Source organism: Bidens hawaiensis, unplaced genomic scaffold, assembly GCF_021521415.1.
Source record: "Bidens hawaiensis isolate Kalapana, Puna unplaced genomic scaffold, B.hawaiensis_p1.1 tig00006555_1, whole genome shotgun sequence".
In the NCBI taxonomy this organism is placed as follows: domain Eukaryota; kingdom Viridiplantae; phylum Streptophyta; class Magnoliopsida; order Asterales; family Asteraceae; genus Bidens; species Bidens hawaiensis.
In genome coordinates, this window is record NW_027491442.1 from 36,711 (window position 1) to 54,773 (window position 18,063).

The 18,063-nt window shown below is 34.6% G+C and overlaps 2 protein-coding genes across 2 annotated transcripts; one reads left to right on the forward strand and one right to left on the reverse strand.

Annotated features, from left to right (window-relative positions):
- Window positions 1–1,720: 1,720 nt before the first annotated feature.
- On the reverse strand, window positions 1,721–4,771 carry LOC143632953 (uncharacterized). Its single transcript, XM_077101360.1, has 8 exons — window positions 4,681–4,771; window positions 3,386–3,462; window positions 3,237–3,313; window positions 3,083–3,139; window positions 2,888–3,000; window positions 2,728–2,810; window positions 2,558–2,644; window positions 1,721–1,926 (listed from the first exon to the last, which is right to left on the reverse strand). Exons 1-8 carry the CDS (start codon window positions 4,769–4,771, stop codon window positions 1,813–1,815), a joined length of 699 nt encoding a protein of 232 aa, XP_076957475.1. The 3' UTR covers window positions 1,721–1,812.
- A 4,880-nt stretch (window positions 4,772–9,651) lies between these two features.
- On the forward strand, window positions 9,652–17,164 carry LOC143632939 (DNA-directed RNA polymerase III subunit 2-like). The gene is made up of 37 exons (XM_077101346.1): window positions 9,652–9,738; window positions 10,617–10,738; window positions 10,950–11,042; window positions 11,111–11,177; window positions 11,258–11,348; window positions 11,441–11,493; window positions 11,609–11,673; window positions 11,802–11,907; window positions 12,006–12,116; window positions 12,291–12,350; window positions 12,440–12,469; window positions 12,572–12,622; window positions 12,694–12,792; window positions 12,875–12,934; window positions 13,017–13,109; window positions 13,175–13,276; window positions 13,355–13,465; window positions 13,553–13,669; window positions 13,771–13,887; window positions 13,981–14,061; window positions 14,133–14,237; window positions 14,331–14,411; window positions 14,497–14,628; window positions 14,721–14,765; window positions 14,844–14,921; window positions 15,010–15,149; window positions 15,243–15,330; window positions 15,397–15,509; window positions 15,591–15,726; window positions 15,809–15,939; window positions 16,013–16,138; window positions 16,230–16,285; window positions 16,361–16,431; window positions 16,503–16,587; window positions 16,679–16,782; window positions 16,870–16,998; window positions 17,082–17,164. The coding sequence occupies exons 1-37, from the start codon at window positions 9,664–9,666 to the stop codon at window positions 17,130–17,132; spliced, it is 3,375 nt and encodes a 1,124-aa protein (XP_076957461.1). The 5' UTR covers window positions 9,652–9,663; the 3' UTR covers window positions 17,133–17,164.
- Window positions 17,165–18,063: the final 899 nt, after the last annotated feature.

An 18,063-nucleotide genomic window follows, 5' to 3' on the forward strand; every position in this document is an offset into this window, starting at 1 on the left:
AAAAATCAAAAAGTAATTTAAGAAATTATAAAACCAAAAAAAACAAAAAATGTAAACAAACAAAAATGTTTATCCAGCGCATCCCCCGTTCTAAAAATAAATAAATAAATAATAATAATAAATCTCGGTTTAGCCTTCAAGTTTATTTTAGCTTTTAGGGGGTTATGTTTTTTTAGCTTTGAGAAGGGGGGGGGGGCAACAAATCTCATTAACATTTACATGTAAAACAACAGTTCTTTAAGATTTTACATGTAAAATAACACTTTTCATTAACATTTTATATGTAAAATAACACTTTCCATTAACATTTTACACGTAAAACAACAAATCTTATTAACATTTTACATATAAAACAATAGTTCTTTAAGATTTTACATGTAAAAAATAATATTTTAAATGTAAAATAACACTTTCATTAATATTTTACACGTAAAACAACAAATCCCGTTAACGGTTTACATGTAAAACAACAGTTCTTTAAGATTTTACATGCAAAGCAACACGTTTCCTGTTGTCTTTCCACCGTCACATGTACAAGAAAAGCAACCCCCCCCCCAAAAAAAAAAAAAAAAACTAATCCCCAACCCGGGAAACCTAAAACCCCAAAAAACCTATCCGTAAAAGCTAAACTAAATCCAAAGGCTAAACCGAGATTTTTTTTTTGGAATGGGGGATGCTAGATAAACATTTTTGTTTTTTTACATTTTTTTTTCGTTTTTTTTTTGTTTTATAATTTTATAATTATTTTTTTGATTTTTTTGGATGGGTTTTTATTCCCTTACAAAAATGATGTGATGTAGGTGATCGAGGGTTTACAATAAGGATGTGGGGAAATGATCAAGATCTGGGAACAGTTCCCCGCTTTTTTGGAGTTCCCCAATGAACTCAGCCCTATATATATGATTGTATAGTATATAATAATTAGTAAATAATAAACACGCTCGTTTTCAATCCTAAGTAGATTTAAAAACCAAGATAAAAAAACATATCTGCTTACTTAATCACCAAATAGACGAGTCCACACATCATAATTAATTTTTGAACTTAATTTCTGCAAAAAAAAAAAAAAGCCAGTTAAGATGAAATATTGTTTAATTTTTTATGCCAAAAGGCCCAAAATTACCTTCTTGAAGTGTTGACTTGCTGCTGATGTGGCAGGCTTAGCCTCTACTTCTCTCTTTCTTTTAGCTTTCTGTTACATCATACAATCACAAAGGATAACCCAACTAGGCAACTAATCATGTATCAACACAAATTTCTTAACGCGGAAATTATAGAGCTTACCACTTTTTTGCTTGCAAAAACTTGATCAACAAATTCCGGTGTATAAATCTTTTTGCGGATGATCTCTCCCGGTGGAAATGATGGAGGTTCAGAACGATCACAAAACTCCAAATAACAATTTTTGCAAAGTCCATAACCAGTTTGAACTGTTGCGCTGCTTTTGTGCTCGCAAACCACTTCTGCCATAGGATTGCTTAAAGCCCGCAGCATTTGCAAATTAAAATCCATCACATGCTGAGTCAACTCTTCAATCTACATTTAAAGTCAGCAAAATTATTCAGCAGCCTCTCTATCATATTTTTATGTATAATAATAACTATTCTATCAAATATATTTAAAATATTACATAAATAATATGCTCGTTTAGGCTTGAGAGCCTAGTCAAGCTCGTTATGTACAGCTTGGGCTTGAAAACTTATAAAAACTTATAGGCTTTATGGATTATTCAAGTTGTTCAAATGAGAAACTTATCTAAGAATGATCAAACTTCACAAGATGATGAATTCTACAAATTTATGTAATACGTGTTCATTTCGTTTTGAGCAAAGCAATAGAACTCACTGTTATACTCCCAGATTCTGTGTTTTCAAACTCAATCAATCGCTTTGGCAATGTTGCTTCACATATCTGTACAGCTTCAACCTGACAATAATATAACAAAAATATGAACTTGAAGAGTTCATTACGCGGTTGGTCCCTGTTAGAAGTGGCAATCTTGACCCAAAGCATTTCAAATGGGCCAGTTTGGGTTGACTTGAAAATTTTGGGCTCATTTCTTGGTTTTCTTTTTTTGTTGAACGGGGACAACGGAGGAAACATTTTAGTTGTTTTGCTTATTTTGTTTTTGATTTATATTTTGAGTTATGATTTTCTTTTATTATTTTAAAAAATAATAATAAAAAAAACATAACTCAAAATATAAATCAAAAACAAAATAAGTAAAAAACTGTCCTTGTTCAAAAAAAAAAAAGTCCCAAAACCCGTTCCGACCTGGGCCCGTTCTGACCCGAGCCTGTTGACCCTGACCTGTTCTGACCCGAACCAATACAACCCTTTTTTTAATTGACCCATTCCAACCCTAACTCGTTCCGACCCAACCCATTTGCCACCCTTGGTTCCAGTGGTGCACCCAAATTGCACTATTCACAAGCAACCAACACTCGGGTCCTTGGTGTGAATGGCTTTAAGCGTATATAAAATGTCACATTTACCCCTAATGCTAAGAAACAAAATAACTCAAAAAAACTTAAGACGGTAATAAAATTATACTCACAACATCTGTTTTTGAAAAACCGTATCCATGGAACATGGAAGAAACATAAATAGCTGCAGCACACATCCCACTAGGTTTCCTTCCTGTCTGTAAAAGCATCACGAAGAATAAAAGCTATTGAATCGACTCAAGAATAAACGAGAATTATAAAAATTCAGAAAGAATCAAACCATAATCCAGTCTCGTTTCACGCAAACTGCAAGATGCAATGCAGTGCTCCAAACTTCCTTTTTGTTATCGTCTTTCATTAGTCCTGAAACATAAATCAATAAGATATCAACCATATGAACAAAGTATAAATAAAGATATTTCAAATAAATCAACTATTACCACTTGTATATCTGTGCATAAAAAAAGTAGGATCAACTGGATTTTGTAGAACCGGATGATCCTGGAGGCCAAACAGTTCGCAAAGCTGTATATACATGACGGCCAACTTGTGGCTGGTAAATATAAATTACAAATTCGGATCAGTTTAAAAAGAATTTGGAAAATATTTACTAGTCGAGGAAGGTGAATGCTTACACATTAACACCCAAATCATAAGCAAATTCTATAAGCAGAATCGCTTTCATCATTTCCCTATATAAATAACAGAAACCGTTAATAGAGACACAGCGAGACAGTTGAACCATTTGCATTCACATAATGCTTCTGCAACTACAAGCATGCCGCTTACCGGCAAGTAAGATAGAAGCAAGCAACTGCAACGTGCTCCATTTTACGTCCTCTTGCAAACCCACGCTTAAGTGCTATCTACAGTTACAAAGGAAATAACAACTACCAGCATATGAAATAGATGCATGTAAATAAATGAAACGCACAAACCCTGAAATACTTAGTAACATCACCAACTAACACGATGTATTTATATTTATCTACCAGCTGCTTAATCAAAACCTCCCCTGCAATATTGATGCATGGTGAAATACGCAAATAGCAATAACAATATATATTTATAAACACAATGTACCGCTTATTAAGATCCCTAAATTTTCAGATACTACTTCACCACAATAAACACAGCACCTAAGAATGAAACGTTATTATTATGATTTCATCATCATCATCATCGTACTCAGTATATCCCACCAATAGCAAAGCTATAGTAGGGTCTGAGGAGGGTAAGATGTAGACAGCCTTACCTCTACCCCATAAGGATAGAGAGGCTGCTTCCGGTGAGACCCCCGGCTCGATAGTAGTTTTGCATCAAGCCTTGGACATAAGGCACATAGCACTCAATCATCGGGACACCGGCTGATCGGTGCATGTACCCTTGTCTTTCGGCTATCAACGCCACTACATGATGCCTGATTAACCGTCCGTCACTTTTAACGTTATTTTCACGAGATTAGTAAAATAACGTCAAAATTAGTGCAATTTCACTTTTGCCCACCCGAGGGTTCACACATATATACATCATATGTGCGCACCGCAAGCAGGGCTATTATGATTTGTAACAAATAATATAATTCGGAAATAAATAGTTAAATATATACTGACAAGTAGTGGGTGGTATCCTGATGATAAGTATCACATTTTAGTCCACAGTAGGAGCACCAGATCTTCACTGTGTCTTTAAATAGATAAAGTAATCTGTTTCGGTCAGAACGAAAGATGTCATCAAACGTATCTTCAGATATTACTTTACCACAATCAGCACAGGCCCTGAGAACGAATAATAAATAGTTCAGAGTTGAAAATAAAATTACTATTTATAACAACTAATACGGCTCACCTGGTACCGCTGTATTTATCATGATGAGTCTCGGTATTTTTCGCACAGTTAGAGCACCACATGATCATCTCTTTTTCTCTATTTATATAACTGTACAAGACCATTGTTTGATTGTTACACAGGTAATAATAATAAATAATGGCTGCAGAGGTGAAACAACATAAACTTATGCCCGTAACATGAGGGCCCGTATCCGACAATTACTTAAAACTACTTCGAGGGTTCGGTTTCATCGGATCGTCGAAAAAAATATTAATGTTCTATTAAATAACTTTTTATTTGTTTCAACATAAAATTATTATTATTTTCAATATTTCTAAAAATGTTACCAGGGTGTTGAAATTTTGATTTATATAGTTGTGGACTGCTTGGGGCCGTTACTAACAGCCAACATACGCACGATAAAGCCTGCGCACACTGTGTCGGGCTTTAAAAGGGTTGTTATGGAGGAGGGGTGCCACCATGTCAACAGCCATTTCTCCTATTTTTAGGCCCTCTGCAAAAAATTTTCCTGCGCCCATAGCGCTAGGCCTGTAAACGAACCGAACGTTCAATGAACTGTTCGTGAATTGTTCGGCGGGAAGTTCGTTTATGGTCATTTATTTAAGGGACATTTACATATTTCCCCTTCCTAAACTTTGAAATTACATATTTCCCCAAACCATGCTTAAAGAGCATTGTACATTTTGCATTAAACACTTGTATTTTGGGGAAATATGTAATTTCAAAGGTTTAGGAAGGGGAAATATGTAAAAATCCATTTATTTAATAAACGAACGAACATGAACACATGTTTTGCTCGTTCATTTATGTTAGTGAATGCTCGTTTATGTTCGTTTATTTATGTTTGTTTATGCTCGTTTACATATTAATAGAAAATAATTATATATTTTCTAGATGCCTTATTTACTTAATGGTTTTATCTTTGTTTATTTGTATTCATTTAAGCGTGCTCATTTATGTCCTTTTATGTTTATTTGTGTTCATTTATATTTGTTTATAATTTATATTTGTTCAATTATGTTCGTTTATGTTCGTGATCTGTTCGTTTAGATTTTAAACAAACAAACAAACACGACCATGTTCATTTTTTAAACAAACAAACATGAACACACAATATGTGTTCTTGTTCTTGTTCATTTAAAGCTAAATGAGCGAACCCGAACATGAACACGCGCTTGTTTGGGTTCATTCTGTTCGCTTACAAGCCTGTATAGCGCTCAAGTTAAAGAATGGACTCGTTAAAGCATACCATGTCTACGTGACAGCGACATGACGCTTTATAAGGGTGAACTAGTGGGGCGGGATGGCCTCGGTACCGCGCGGGAGGATCGGGAACACCGTCCCCTGGCTGTACTCGCCGCTCTCTCCTTCCCGTTTTTCTTCCTTTTTTTTATTTTTGTTTATTTAATAAACATACCTTAGATAAATATTTGGTGGCTTGATGCGTTGATGGTGTTATGTATGTAGAAGCTAGGAAGAAGATGAAGATATAGGTTTTTTTTTCCCTTTTATTCTTTAAAACTAGGTTCCTGTGCACGACAAGACGGAAATTATGATGGTTCAAAGTAAAACCCAAACTCTTTTACTTAATACCTTATTCGGATTCTTTATATTTTTAAGAAGAAACATGGACCTGAGACCCTACCCTATAAACAATAAAAGGGTCAGGTATAAATAAGAGTTTTAAGGGTCCAACTTTTTACCCTCTAAGACAGTAATTACATCTCCTTTTCTGTATTTACTGGTTGCATATCTCATAGATATAGTAAAGTATAACTTCGAAAGTTTATCAATCATTTGAACTGATTAAAATAATATTCATACTCACAAATTACATGTAGAGAACAATTCAGTAATTCCCATATATATGTTTCCGATTAATAGTATAATAGTATGGCCCTTTATTTTTATTTTTCTTAGCAGTTGGGAAATTCCGTAAGAATCATATATGAAATACAAATATCTCTTCAAATAATTTCAGATTAATCGCGAATCTGATGTATATCCATCTAAAAACTAGTAAAAGGGTCAAGGGTTTGAAAAAGGGTCGGACCCTTGAAACACTTTTACCCTTTAAGGTGAAATTTAAATACAATTAACCCGACCCGTGTTATATATTCGGGTCCAATTAAGGGTTTGTGAGTCGGGTAACCGGGTTTCAAGGGTCCAACCCTTATCTTGCTCACCCCTAACGGAAATACAGAAACCGTCAAGTATATACATATATAATTTCAAACGACAAGTTATTTTTAAATATATTTTTTTAAACAACAACATAATTTTTAATTGCAATTCATATTTACACGCAAACAAAGTATTGAGATACATAAACTTACAAATAAGGACTTTACATAGTAGAACGTTTACGAAGAAATTTTAAAACTTTAAAAAATAATATTAACAGAAAACAAACAAACTTCACTAACATTAGTCTGGAAAGCAAGCAAATCAGAAAATAAGCATATAGGAAAGATTCTGATAAGCATCAAGAATAATTCGGGCTTCTTTTCTTCCCAGACCGGGAACACAGTTGATGACACAAACATTCATACACCAATCTAACAAATATAGTGACTAACTGACCACGAAAACTGTGCATCTCATGTGAAAATTTTACACCCTAGTAAACTGAAGCACGTCCAAAGCGCATATAGGAACCATAACCAAATCGAAACCTTTTAAAATGATATGTTTTGACTATAATCAAATCGTTACGTTTTGAGAATGACCCATTTTAACCCGAACTAAATTGATATTTTCTAAGATTGACCCGTTATGACCCGAACCAAATCGATACGATTTTAAAAAGATCCGTTGAAACCTGAACAAAATTAATACCTTTTTATATTGACTCGTTGATCAAAACTAAAATGATATCCTTTTAAAATGACCCATTTTATCCCGAGCCATGACAAGCTCTGAACCCACATGGTAAACCTTTACCACATAAACCACAACATTTTCCTTTTAGATTCTAACAACTAAATTAAAAAAAAAAAGATAAAACATTTAAGGGTACTTGTGAGTATGTGCTGCCAATGATTTTATATTTTGCGGGTACTTGAGAGTAGAGATTAACTGATAGTACATGATTTTTCGATGTAAGGGCGGTACACAAGATTGCCCATTCCCCTCTATATAATATTCAAACAATATACAAATTGTATAGTCAATGCTTTCAAAATATGTTTGCATGATGTTTATGTTTCAAACTATGGGTTTGAGATCGTGTAGTAGTTCAAGTAAATATCTAATGATTAATGCTAATTTATATAATCAATTTAGAAATAAAAAGGTAAACATGTTCAAGGTAACCAAGTAGCGAGGATGTTAAATTAGAGTGGATTTTTTATCCACTACGACTCTCAATTGATAACATTTAAAAAAACACCATCTATAGATAGAAAATGTAACAAATAAAAACTTAGAAAAAACATGTTATATGTGCGGAATCATACATAGTTATAAAAACTCATACGTTGTGAATGTAAGTGTTGCAAATCGTAGGCAATAGACACCCCTTTTTTTTATAGTGTGTATAATTCAAACTAAATAACGTTATAAAATAATATGCATTAAAAGTCTCTATAATACATGTAAATATTATATAATACCTTATACCTAATACCTAATACAAAAGTCTTTATATCAAAGAAAATATAAGGAGTCTTGGGTTCCTACGGGTAAAAATAAAGAAAAAATGATTAGGTTAGATTAGGAGAAACGGTGTTTATTTTCATTTTAATATCATTCTTTAACTAAGGGGTGTTTGGCCTAGCTTTTATTTTTTAGTTTATATTTATATTTTAAAGTAATTTATAACTTATTTTCTATTATTTGATAAACTCTTTTTTAAGTGTTTGGATTAGTTTATATCCTATAAGTTGATAATAAGTTGTTAAATTTACCATTCTTTAATTTGTTACAATAATAAGTTGCTTCAATAATTATTCATCCACTACCATTTGAGGGCAAATGAGTAACTTACACCCTTACATAAATAAGCTTATTCAAATAAGCTAAAAAGCCACCTTCAAATGAGCCTTTTCAAATTAACTTATATAAGCTTATAAAATAAGCTTAAAAAGCTAAACCAAACACCAAATTAAGCTTATTTTGTTAAAAAAAAAAAACAAAAAAGCTATAAGCTTTGTTAAAAAAAAAAAACCTAGGCCAAACACCCCCTAAGTGTATTATAGTGACTAGGTACCTGCTAGTCCCTATTTTAATAAATTTGGTTAGACTTTGGCATAAAACTAGTTTTGGTTCGGACCAAAAACCAAGCCCAACGTACCTGACCCACACGTACGAATTTGGTTTCAGTTTATCAGAAAAACCGTACCCGAACCCATTAGAAACCGGTTCCACTTCTACCCGGCGAAAACACACACCCAACCCAATCAAAAATCGATTAAAGCTCGATCATACCCGAAACCAGTTCCTACCCGACCCGATTCTTAACTTTGTGGCAGTGGCGGACGTAGCTTATAAGGAGGGATAGCAACTGCTACACCTCAACTTTTCCTGCGAAGTGGAAATGTTTACGCTTTATGTATTACGTTACCCCTGAAAATTATATTACGCTACCTCTCAAAATTTTTGAAAAGCCCAAAACTTTACCTTTTAAAGTTTTAAAAGCCCAACATGATTAAAAGCCTACCATTTAATTAAAACTTAAAAGCCCAACTTAAATAATCGGGTGAAGGTAGGCATGAAACGGGTTACCGTGCGCCGGTACGAAACTCGTAACCAGGCACCTGTATACGCTAAACAGCTGGCCAGGCGTGGAGACGCGCGTAATGCTAAACTAGGCCATGGATGCGTGAAACGGATATCAAGGTGGTTGTATGAGCGAAACGCGTTACTGGGCGCAGGTACACTCAAGATGCATTACCAGACCCGCGAAACTGGTAGCTGGGCGCCAGTACATGCGAAACAGGTAATCTAACGCCGGTACATGCAGCGCATAACCACGCTGGGGAAATGCGAAACGCGTTACCAGGCCCCCATACGTGCGAAACACGAAACCTGCTACCCATATGCGCAAAATGGTAAAACAATTTTTTTGTTAATGTACGGTCAACAAAATTTTTTCACAACCCCTAAAATTATGTTCTCGACTTTCAGATCCGTCACTGTTACGTGAGAAAAAAAAAAGAAAAATAAAACTAATACAAAGTTGATGGCCCATAAAACAAAGTTCATGGGCCATAATAATACAAAGCTTTTGTCCATCCCAACTTAAACTGAAGCCCTATTTTCAGTGCCTGCTCAACGACACAACACAGCACACCCTAAAAACCTTCTTCTGTCAAGCAAAAAAACAAATACACAGAGAGTCTTTGAATATTGTTTGATCATCATCATGGGTGTAATTGAAGACGACGCTCCAGTGAAGTCTGCTGTCGACAAGTTTCAACTACTTCCTGAGTTTCTCAAGGTAGTAATTGCTTAAATGCTTCATTAATGCTATGTAGATTGTTCATTCATGCTTTTGGTTTTCATAAGTGTTGTGATTTTATGGTGGTTGTTGTTGTTACAAATATGGGCTGTGTTCACGGGTTGGCGGGTTTAACCCGATACGATAATTGTGTACGGCATGTGAACCCGACCCATATTTTCGCGGGTTGACCCGAAAACGACCCGTTTGACCCGAAAGTTTTTATTTTTATTTTTAAAATAATCTTTTTATTGTTTTCATATTCATTTGAGCATTTGATTTTCATACATGTTATGATTTTCTGGATGTTGCTACAAACAGGGGTGCTAAACGGGCCGTGTTCGCGGGTTGGCGGTCTAACCCGACACAAACCGTTATACTTGTGAACACAAACTTGGCCCATATTTTCATGGGTTGACCCGAACACGACCCGTTTGAGCTGAAGTTTTTATTTTTATTTTTTATTGTTTTTATGCATTTATAGTTTAATACTGTACATGTACATTTTACACCAAAAAAATACTGACTTATATAAAACAGCTACATTTTTGTTGTGAGATCTGATGTTTATCTTCTGTTTTAGTTTTAAAATTTTGCATAAAATACATTTTTAAGTAAAAAAGGTTAAACGGGTCAACCTGTGAACCCGTCAGGTTGTCCTGAACCTGGCCCGTTTAGCTAAACGGGTCGCTGGTTCGGCTTGAAACCGACCCTGACATGTTTATACCAAACGCAAAACCTGTGAATATCGTGTTAGGTTGCTTGTCGTGTCAGCAATTCACGTCTCTAGTTACAAATATTACATATTTTAAGGGGATGGACATATTTTTGAAATATTAGTTCTTCAAACTGTTATGTGCTAACTTTTGGAGTTGCAGGTTCGAGGTTTGCAGAAGCAACATTTGGACTCTTTTAATTATTTTGTTGGGACCGAAATAAAGAAGATTGTTCGTGCAAACAACCTCGTGACAGCTAAAATGGATCCTAAGGTCTACCTCAGGTAGGACAGTCAAATTCTTGTAGATTATAAACATTTAAATCTCATAAATTTTAGACTTTGCGAACACATGCTACTTACTAAGTTACATACTCGCATGTGTTACACATGCAACATTTCATTTGTTTTTCTATTAAAGCTACATGTTAAGCTACTTCTATCGTTAAGCTGTCAAAAATCTAAATTACACTCTTTTATTTGTGACTTGTTACAGATATACAGACGTTTGGATCGGGAGGCCTTCTGAGGTTGTTGATGGGGTGACCGACTCATTGACCCCTCAAAATTGCCGCCTGGCTGATAAGACGTAAGCAAGGTTTTTAGTTCATGCCCATGTTAGTAATAATTGATTTTACATCTTGTGCCACACTGTAGGTATTCTGCTCCGATATATGTGAACATTGAGTATTGCAATGGTAACGATTCTCGTATGTTGATGAAGGTATGTTTTGAATCTCTGATAATTATTAGAAACCTTAGTCTCTGGATATGATATCTGAATTTCTTTATTTGATGTTGCAGAGAGATGTGGTTATTGGAAGGATGCCGATTATGTTAAGGAGTCTTTCGTGTGTTCTTCATGGAAAAGATGAAGATGAACTAGCAAGGCTTGGTCTGTATGCTAAACTGTAGTCTACTTATATGCGCTTGAGTCCATGCCATCAACTTATTGCAACAATAATATTTTGTTCATGTTTTTGTTAGGTGAATGCCCACTTGACCCAGGTGGATATTTTGTTGTAAAAGGAAATGAAAAGGTGAAAGCTTTCTTTTTAATTTGTCATAAATGTGATTATTTTTAGCATTCGACAATCCAATATGTTTTTATTAGCGTTACTAATAGTATGTTGTTATTTTTGGTGATTTGTTCAGGTGATTTTAATTCAAGAACAACTTTCAAAGAACAGGATAATTATAGACTCAGATAAGAAAGGCTGGTGAGCACTCTTTTTTTTTTCAAATTATTTTTTTTTAAATATGCATGTCTTTTTGTTTATTTCTTGTTTTGTTTTATTGGGCCGTGAGCCTATGATCCTTGGTTTTAGCATATTCTTTTTTTATCCAGCATTCAGGCATCTGTGATGAGCAGCACAGCTATGACGAAAAGTAAAACAATTATAAGAATGGAGAAAGAGAAAATTTATTTGGTTTTAAACGCATTTACTTCCAAGGTATGTGTTCTTCCAAAATTTGCTTATATATATTTTTAAAGATAAATAGTTACCGCCTTCTATGTGACTAATTAACATTGTTTACTGTTAACGTCTAGGTTCCTATTATGTCAGTCATGAAAGCTATGGGTATGGAATCTGATCAAGAAGTTGTACAGATGCTTGGTAGAGATCCTCAGTATGCTACTCTGCTTCTACCATCTATTGAAGTAAGCTATCCTCAGTATACTAATTTTCTCATACTAAAACCGGGCCATTTTCTAAATTAGTTGACAATCAATTTGTTAGTTGGTTTGTCAAAAAAACTTTAGAAAAATAATAAAGCAAACTAAATACAATCATATACATGACATTTTATACATATTCACATTGTCAAATTTCAGGATTCTGCAAGTCTTGGCATCTATACGCAACAGGATGCTTTGGATTTTCTTGAAAAGAAGGTAAGACTTCACCGTTAACATGTTACTTTCCAACTTATTCTGTATTATTATCATTATGTTTATCCCGATTATTCATGTTTTGGGTGCAGCGTAAGAAGTCAATGTCTAGGTTTGGTAAGGTATGTGTCATTCTATTTACTCTTTTTTGAAGACTTATAGTTTCTCTGTATCTTAAAGTTCGAATTATAGTGTATAACATTTAGTCATTTTTTTTTGTTTAGGATGAGGGAGCTTGGGGTGTTCTTCGGGATTTATTTATTCCCAATATTCAGGTGAGTTGAATCACTCTTTGATGAATTGTAAGATATTTAATTTATCTTCACAACTTTATCTCTCTTTCTAGGTCCGCGAAAACAATCTTTATCCCAAATGCGTATATGTTGTGGTGATGATGAGACGCATGATGGACGCAATTTTAAATCAAGACACGATGGACGACAAAGTAAGTTTGAGCCTAAACCACCGTTCATGTATAGATGCATATATGCATGTTTTCTACTACTTGACCGATGGCGAATTTACAGGATTATGTCGGCAATAAACGACTAGAGCTATCAGGGCAACTATTAGCTCTTTTATTCGAGGCAAGTGATTCTTTGTTATATTATTATCAACATCAATGTTAACTATGTGTGATATCTGGTTATACGTGACGCCATGTTTCAGGACTTATTCAAGTCAATGAATGACATGCTAAAGTTGAGCGTTGATAAGGTTCTAAACAAGAGCGCTCGTTCTAGCCGGTTTGATATAACACAGGTATGCCAACTTTGATAAACAGGAACGATGTCAATCTTTTAACTCTTTATTTTATTCTTGTTCAGTATATAGCAAAAGATGGTATTACTAGTGGCTTGGAGCGTAGCCTCTCGACTGGAAATTGGGACGTTAGTCGATTTAAGATGCACCGAAAAGGCATTACTCAGGTGCTTTATTTTCTTTGTTCTGAATTTTTTTATTTACCTGTGATAGAAAACTAAAAATTAAAAATGCACTTGTAACAGATTGTTACAAGACTATCGTACATTGGAGCCTTTGGTGCTATGACAAAGATTTCCCCACAATTTGAAAAGTCGAGGAAAGTTAGTGGGCCTAGGGCCTTGCAACCCAGCCAAGTAGGCCCAACATTAACCGTGAACTCTCTTTTGTTTGCTCGAATACTAAAAACTTGTATTCTCGTGTGTTGAAATTTTCATTTACAGTGGGGTATGCTTTGCCCGTGCGACACTCCTGAAGGTGAAGCTTGTGGGCTGGTGAAAAATCTGGCATTGATGACGCACGTTACGACCGATGAAGAGGAAGGCCCAATTATGTCATTGGTATTTCTTTGTTTTTTGTTCTTATTTATTTATTATCTTTTAATATTTTGTAAATCATATCTATATTGTTATATATCTTTTTTATTTTTTATTATTATCAGTGTTACTGCTTGGGAGTTGAGGACCTGTCTCAACTATCTGGTGAAGAACTTCATTCGCCAGATTCATTTCTCGTTATATTAAATGGTCTTATTTTGGGCAAGCATAGGAAGCCACAGGTTCTGTTCATAAAGTTTGCTACCTTATATTATTGTATATTATTTAAGTTATACGCTTGATATTTTAAATACTCTTTTCAAATGACTTTGTAGCTTTTTGCAAATGGAATGAGAAAGCTGCGGAGGTCGGGTAAAGTAGGTGATTTTGTAAGCATATACGTCCATGAGAAACAAGTAAGCTCTTTGAACTTGCAATCATTAATTTACATATATTATGATCTTAGTTTTAAATTCTTTGTTGGCAGCGTTGTGTTTATATTGCTTCAGACGGTGGTCGTGTTTGTCGGCCACTTGTAATTGCTGACAATGGTGTATCAAGGATCAAGCATCATCACATGCAAGAGTTGAAAGTAAGTTGCTTAAACCTCATTTTCTCATCAACAAATTTTGTTTCCTATCTATCCAAACATCAAACACTTATTTAATTCTCTTTTCATTTAAAGGACGGAGTTCGCAATTTCGAGAGCTTCTTACGAGAAGGGCTGCTAGAGTATCTTGATGTCAATGAAGAGAATAATGCTCTGGTACGCCAAATTGTTATTAATTTTAAATTGAAAATTATTTATTAATTTCATAACTTGTTATCTTACTTAGTTTTATGATTGGTAGATTGCTTTATACGAAGGAGAGGCCACCCGTGACACAACTCACATTGAAATAGAACCTTTCACAATCTTAGGTGCTTGTGCCGGGCTGATTCCATATCCTCACCATAATCAGTCTCCGAGAAATACTTATCAGGTTTTTATTTTCTATTATTGTGGAATTTTAGGCATTTAGCGTTCTGATTGCGTTAGGCTTGATTATTATGCGTTTTCTTTTTGTTTCTTTAGTGTGCTATGGGAAAGCAAGCAATGGGCAATATTGCATATAATCAAGTATGACTATTTATTTTTTTACTTGGTTTGGTTATATATTATAAGATTTACTTAGGTTTATTATTTCTTAAAACGAAGCTGTGTCGGATGGATACGTTGATCTACCTTCTGGTTTATCCTCAACGACCATTATTGACAACAAGAACAATTGAGCTGGTCAGTACTATTCTTACTCACCAGACTACTTTAGAATTTATTTATTTGATTTTTCAGTTCGTAAAACTAAATACCTTTTTTTTTTCAGATTAAATATGATAAGCTTGGAGCAGGACAAAACGCAACTGTTGCAGTTATGAGTTACAGTGGTTATGACATTGAGGATGCCATAGTCATGAATAAAGCATCTTTGGATCGTGGTTTTGGTCGTTGTATTGTAATGAAAAAGTAATTATCAAATAACCCTTTTTCAGTTATTTGTTAGTTTCAGTTATTCTGCTTTATTCTGTTACCGAAGTTGCTTATTATTTGCATGTGCAGGATGTCTTCTATGCTTCAGAAGTATGAGCATGTATGCGACCGGATGGTTTCGCCTCAAAAATCCAATAACGATCCCGAGAAGATGCAGGTGTTGCATAGTTTTAATTAAAAATCATTTAATTATAGTCATTTTGTGATCATTGATTTTGTGTAGATTTTGGATCATGATGGACTTGCTTCTCCCGGTGAAATTATGAGACATCAAGATATTTATCTCCAGAAAGAGGTCCCGGTTGATCCGAAGACCAAGTCACATCCATCACAAATGTGAGTTGACTGTAATGTAATTAACTTTATTTTGCTATTATGATAGTTATAACTCATTTTGTTATTAATTGCTACATCCAGTCAATATAGACAAAATAGACAAACCTACAAAGGTGTAGAAGGGGAGCCGGTTGTTGTGGATAGAGTGGCTTTATGTTCTGATAAGAAACAAAATTTAGTTGTCAAATTCATGGTTCGCCATACTCGTAGGCCCGAGGTAAAAGTTTATGATCTTATGATGCATATATATCTCTTTTTTTAAATTTATAGTTTTATGATACGCGTATTATTTCGTTCAGGTTGGTGACAAATTCAGTAGTAGACACGGTCAAAAAGGTGTTTGCGGGACCATTGTTCAACAAGAAGATTTTCCTTTCTCGGAGCGTGGCATATGCCCTGATTTGATTATGAATCCTCATGGATTTCCAAGGCAGGAACGTTGACTTATTGACTTCTTAAAATAAAAGTAAACTGTTTTGACTGTTTGTTTATTGAATGTGCAGTCGAATGACGGTTGGGAAGATGATAGAGCTTCTTGGAAGTAAGGCTGGTGTTTCATGTGGCAGATTTCATTATGGAAGTGCATTTGGAGAACCGAGTGGTCATGCAGACAAAGTTGAAGACATAAGGTATAATATTTTCAATAATCTAAATAGTTTTATCTTAAGTTAATATAGTTGCACATGTTAGATGACTGATGACATTTTATATCTTAAACAGTGCAACACTTGTGAAGCATGGATTTAGCTATAATGGGAAAGATTTTCTATATTCAGGTTTTTTATCTTTTTTTTTTGCATATTATTTTGCTACATTATGTAGTAAATTTATATATCATTATTGTATTTCAGGCATCACCGGTTCGCCACTACAAGCATATATATTCATGGGGCCAATATACTATCAGAAACTAAAGCACATGGTAATTGATTAAATAATAATTTATTATTCATTTCTTTACAAATAACTAATTGAGATCTATACAAAAATAAGGTCCTTGATAAAATGCATGCTCGAGGCATGGGCCCACGACAACTCATAACAAGACAGCCGACACAAGGGAGAAGTAGAAGCGGAGGTGAGAATAATAATTGTGACCGGTTTAATATAATATGTTTTAACTTTACATCATCTATTAGTTTTAAATAATAATTTTGATTAATACCTAGGTCTGCGAGTTGGTGAAATGGAACGGGATTGCTTAATTGCTTACGGAACAAGTAATCTAATTTATGAGCGCTTAATGATCTCTAGTGACCCGTTTGAAGTTCAGGTACATAGCATATATTAAATATTTATTTTTAATGATTTATGCTCATGTCATAATATTTACGCTTTATCATTGTTTGTTACCTAACAGGTTTGCAGAAAGTGTGGGTTAATGGGATACATAAATTATCAAACGAAAACCAAGGTTTGTTCAACATGCAAGAACGGAGATAATATGTCGGCCATGAAACTACCATACGCTTGCAAGCTTTTATTTCAGGTAAATCCAAAAATTTAGTGGTTTCGGTTTTGCTTTAATATATGGATGGTACTAACTATTAACTCTTTGTTTGGTTGTTGCAGGAACTCCAGTCGATGAATGTAGTTCCACGTTTGCGGTTGGCTGATTCATAAGTCTGTATGGTCATCGCGAGTAAAACTAGTTTTAAGTATAGAATTCATTTGTTCGGTTGAAGTTAAACAAACAAAAACGAACCTGCATTTTTTGTTGGTGGTTGGTTGGCTTTGTTGGTAGCTTGGCACAAAAATTAGTGTTCGGGTTTTACTAAATGGAAACTATGAATTTGGTTTCAAGATATCAACCGGTTTTCTTGAGTTGTTTGGTGTTCCATTATTAACGCGTCATAATTATTTTCTACTGCTCTCTTGATAGAACTTAATCAACTATCTTTACACGTCTAAAACCCGAAAGTAAGAATTTTATGTTATCTGATCAATAAACTGCTTTCTTAACATACATGGAGATTTGGTAGTAAGTTTAATGGTCGATTCTTACAAATAAGTACGAATTAATAGTCTCTTAGGGTGGTCGGGGTGCTCTCAGCAACCCCTCATGTGTAACGGTTTGATGTTCGGCTACACCTGCCGCCACCCTTTTTGGTAGGCTGGTGACTTGGGTTGGGTGGACAGAGACAAAGGGTTGGACTGGGTAGAGGTGACATAGCTGATAGGTTAGAGGTGCACAAAACAACCGGTTCCGGACCTGACCTGGCGATTAGGGGTGCAAAGGAGACGAGTTGCTCGCGAGCTACTCGAGATCGGCTCGTTAAAAAGCTCGATCGAGCCGAGCTTAATCGAGCCCGAGCCCGAGCCTAAAAATAAGCTCGTTTAATAAACAAGCCCGAGCTCGAGCTTCACTTATCGAGCTCGAGCCGGCTCGCGAGCCTAAACGAGCCTGCCATTTATATAATTTTTTTAAATCTATATTTAATAATTATTAATTAATATATATAATGTTATGAAAAAATAAATAAAAATAACTAAATAATATATATTATTTTATACATAATTTTATAACAGAAAAAATTATATAAAATTAATTATA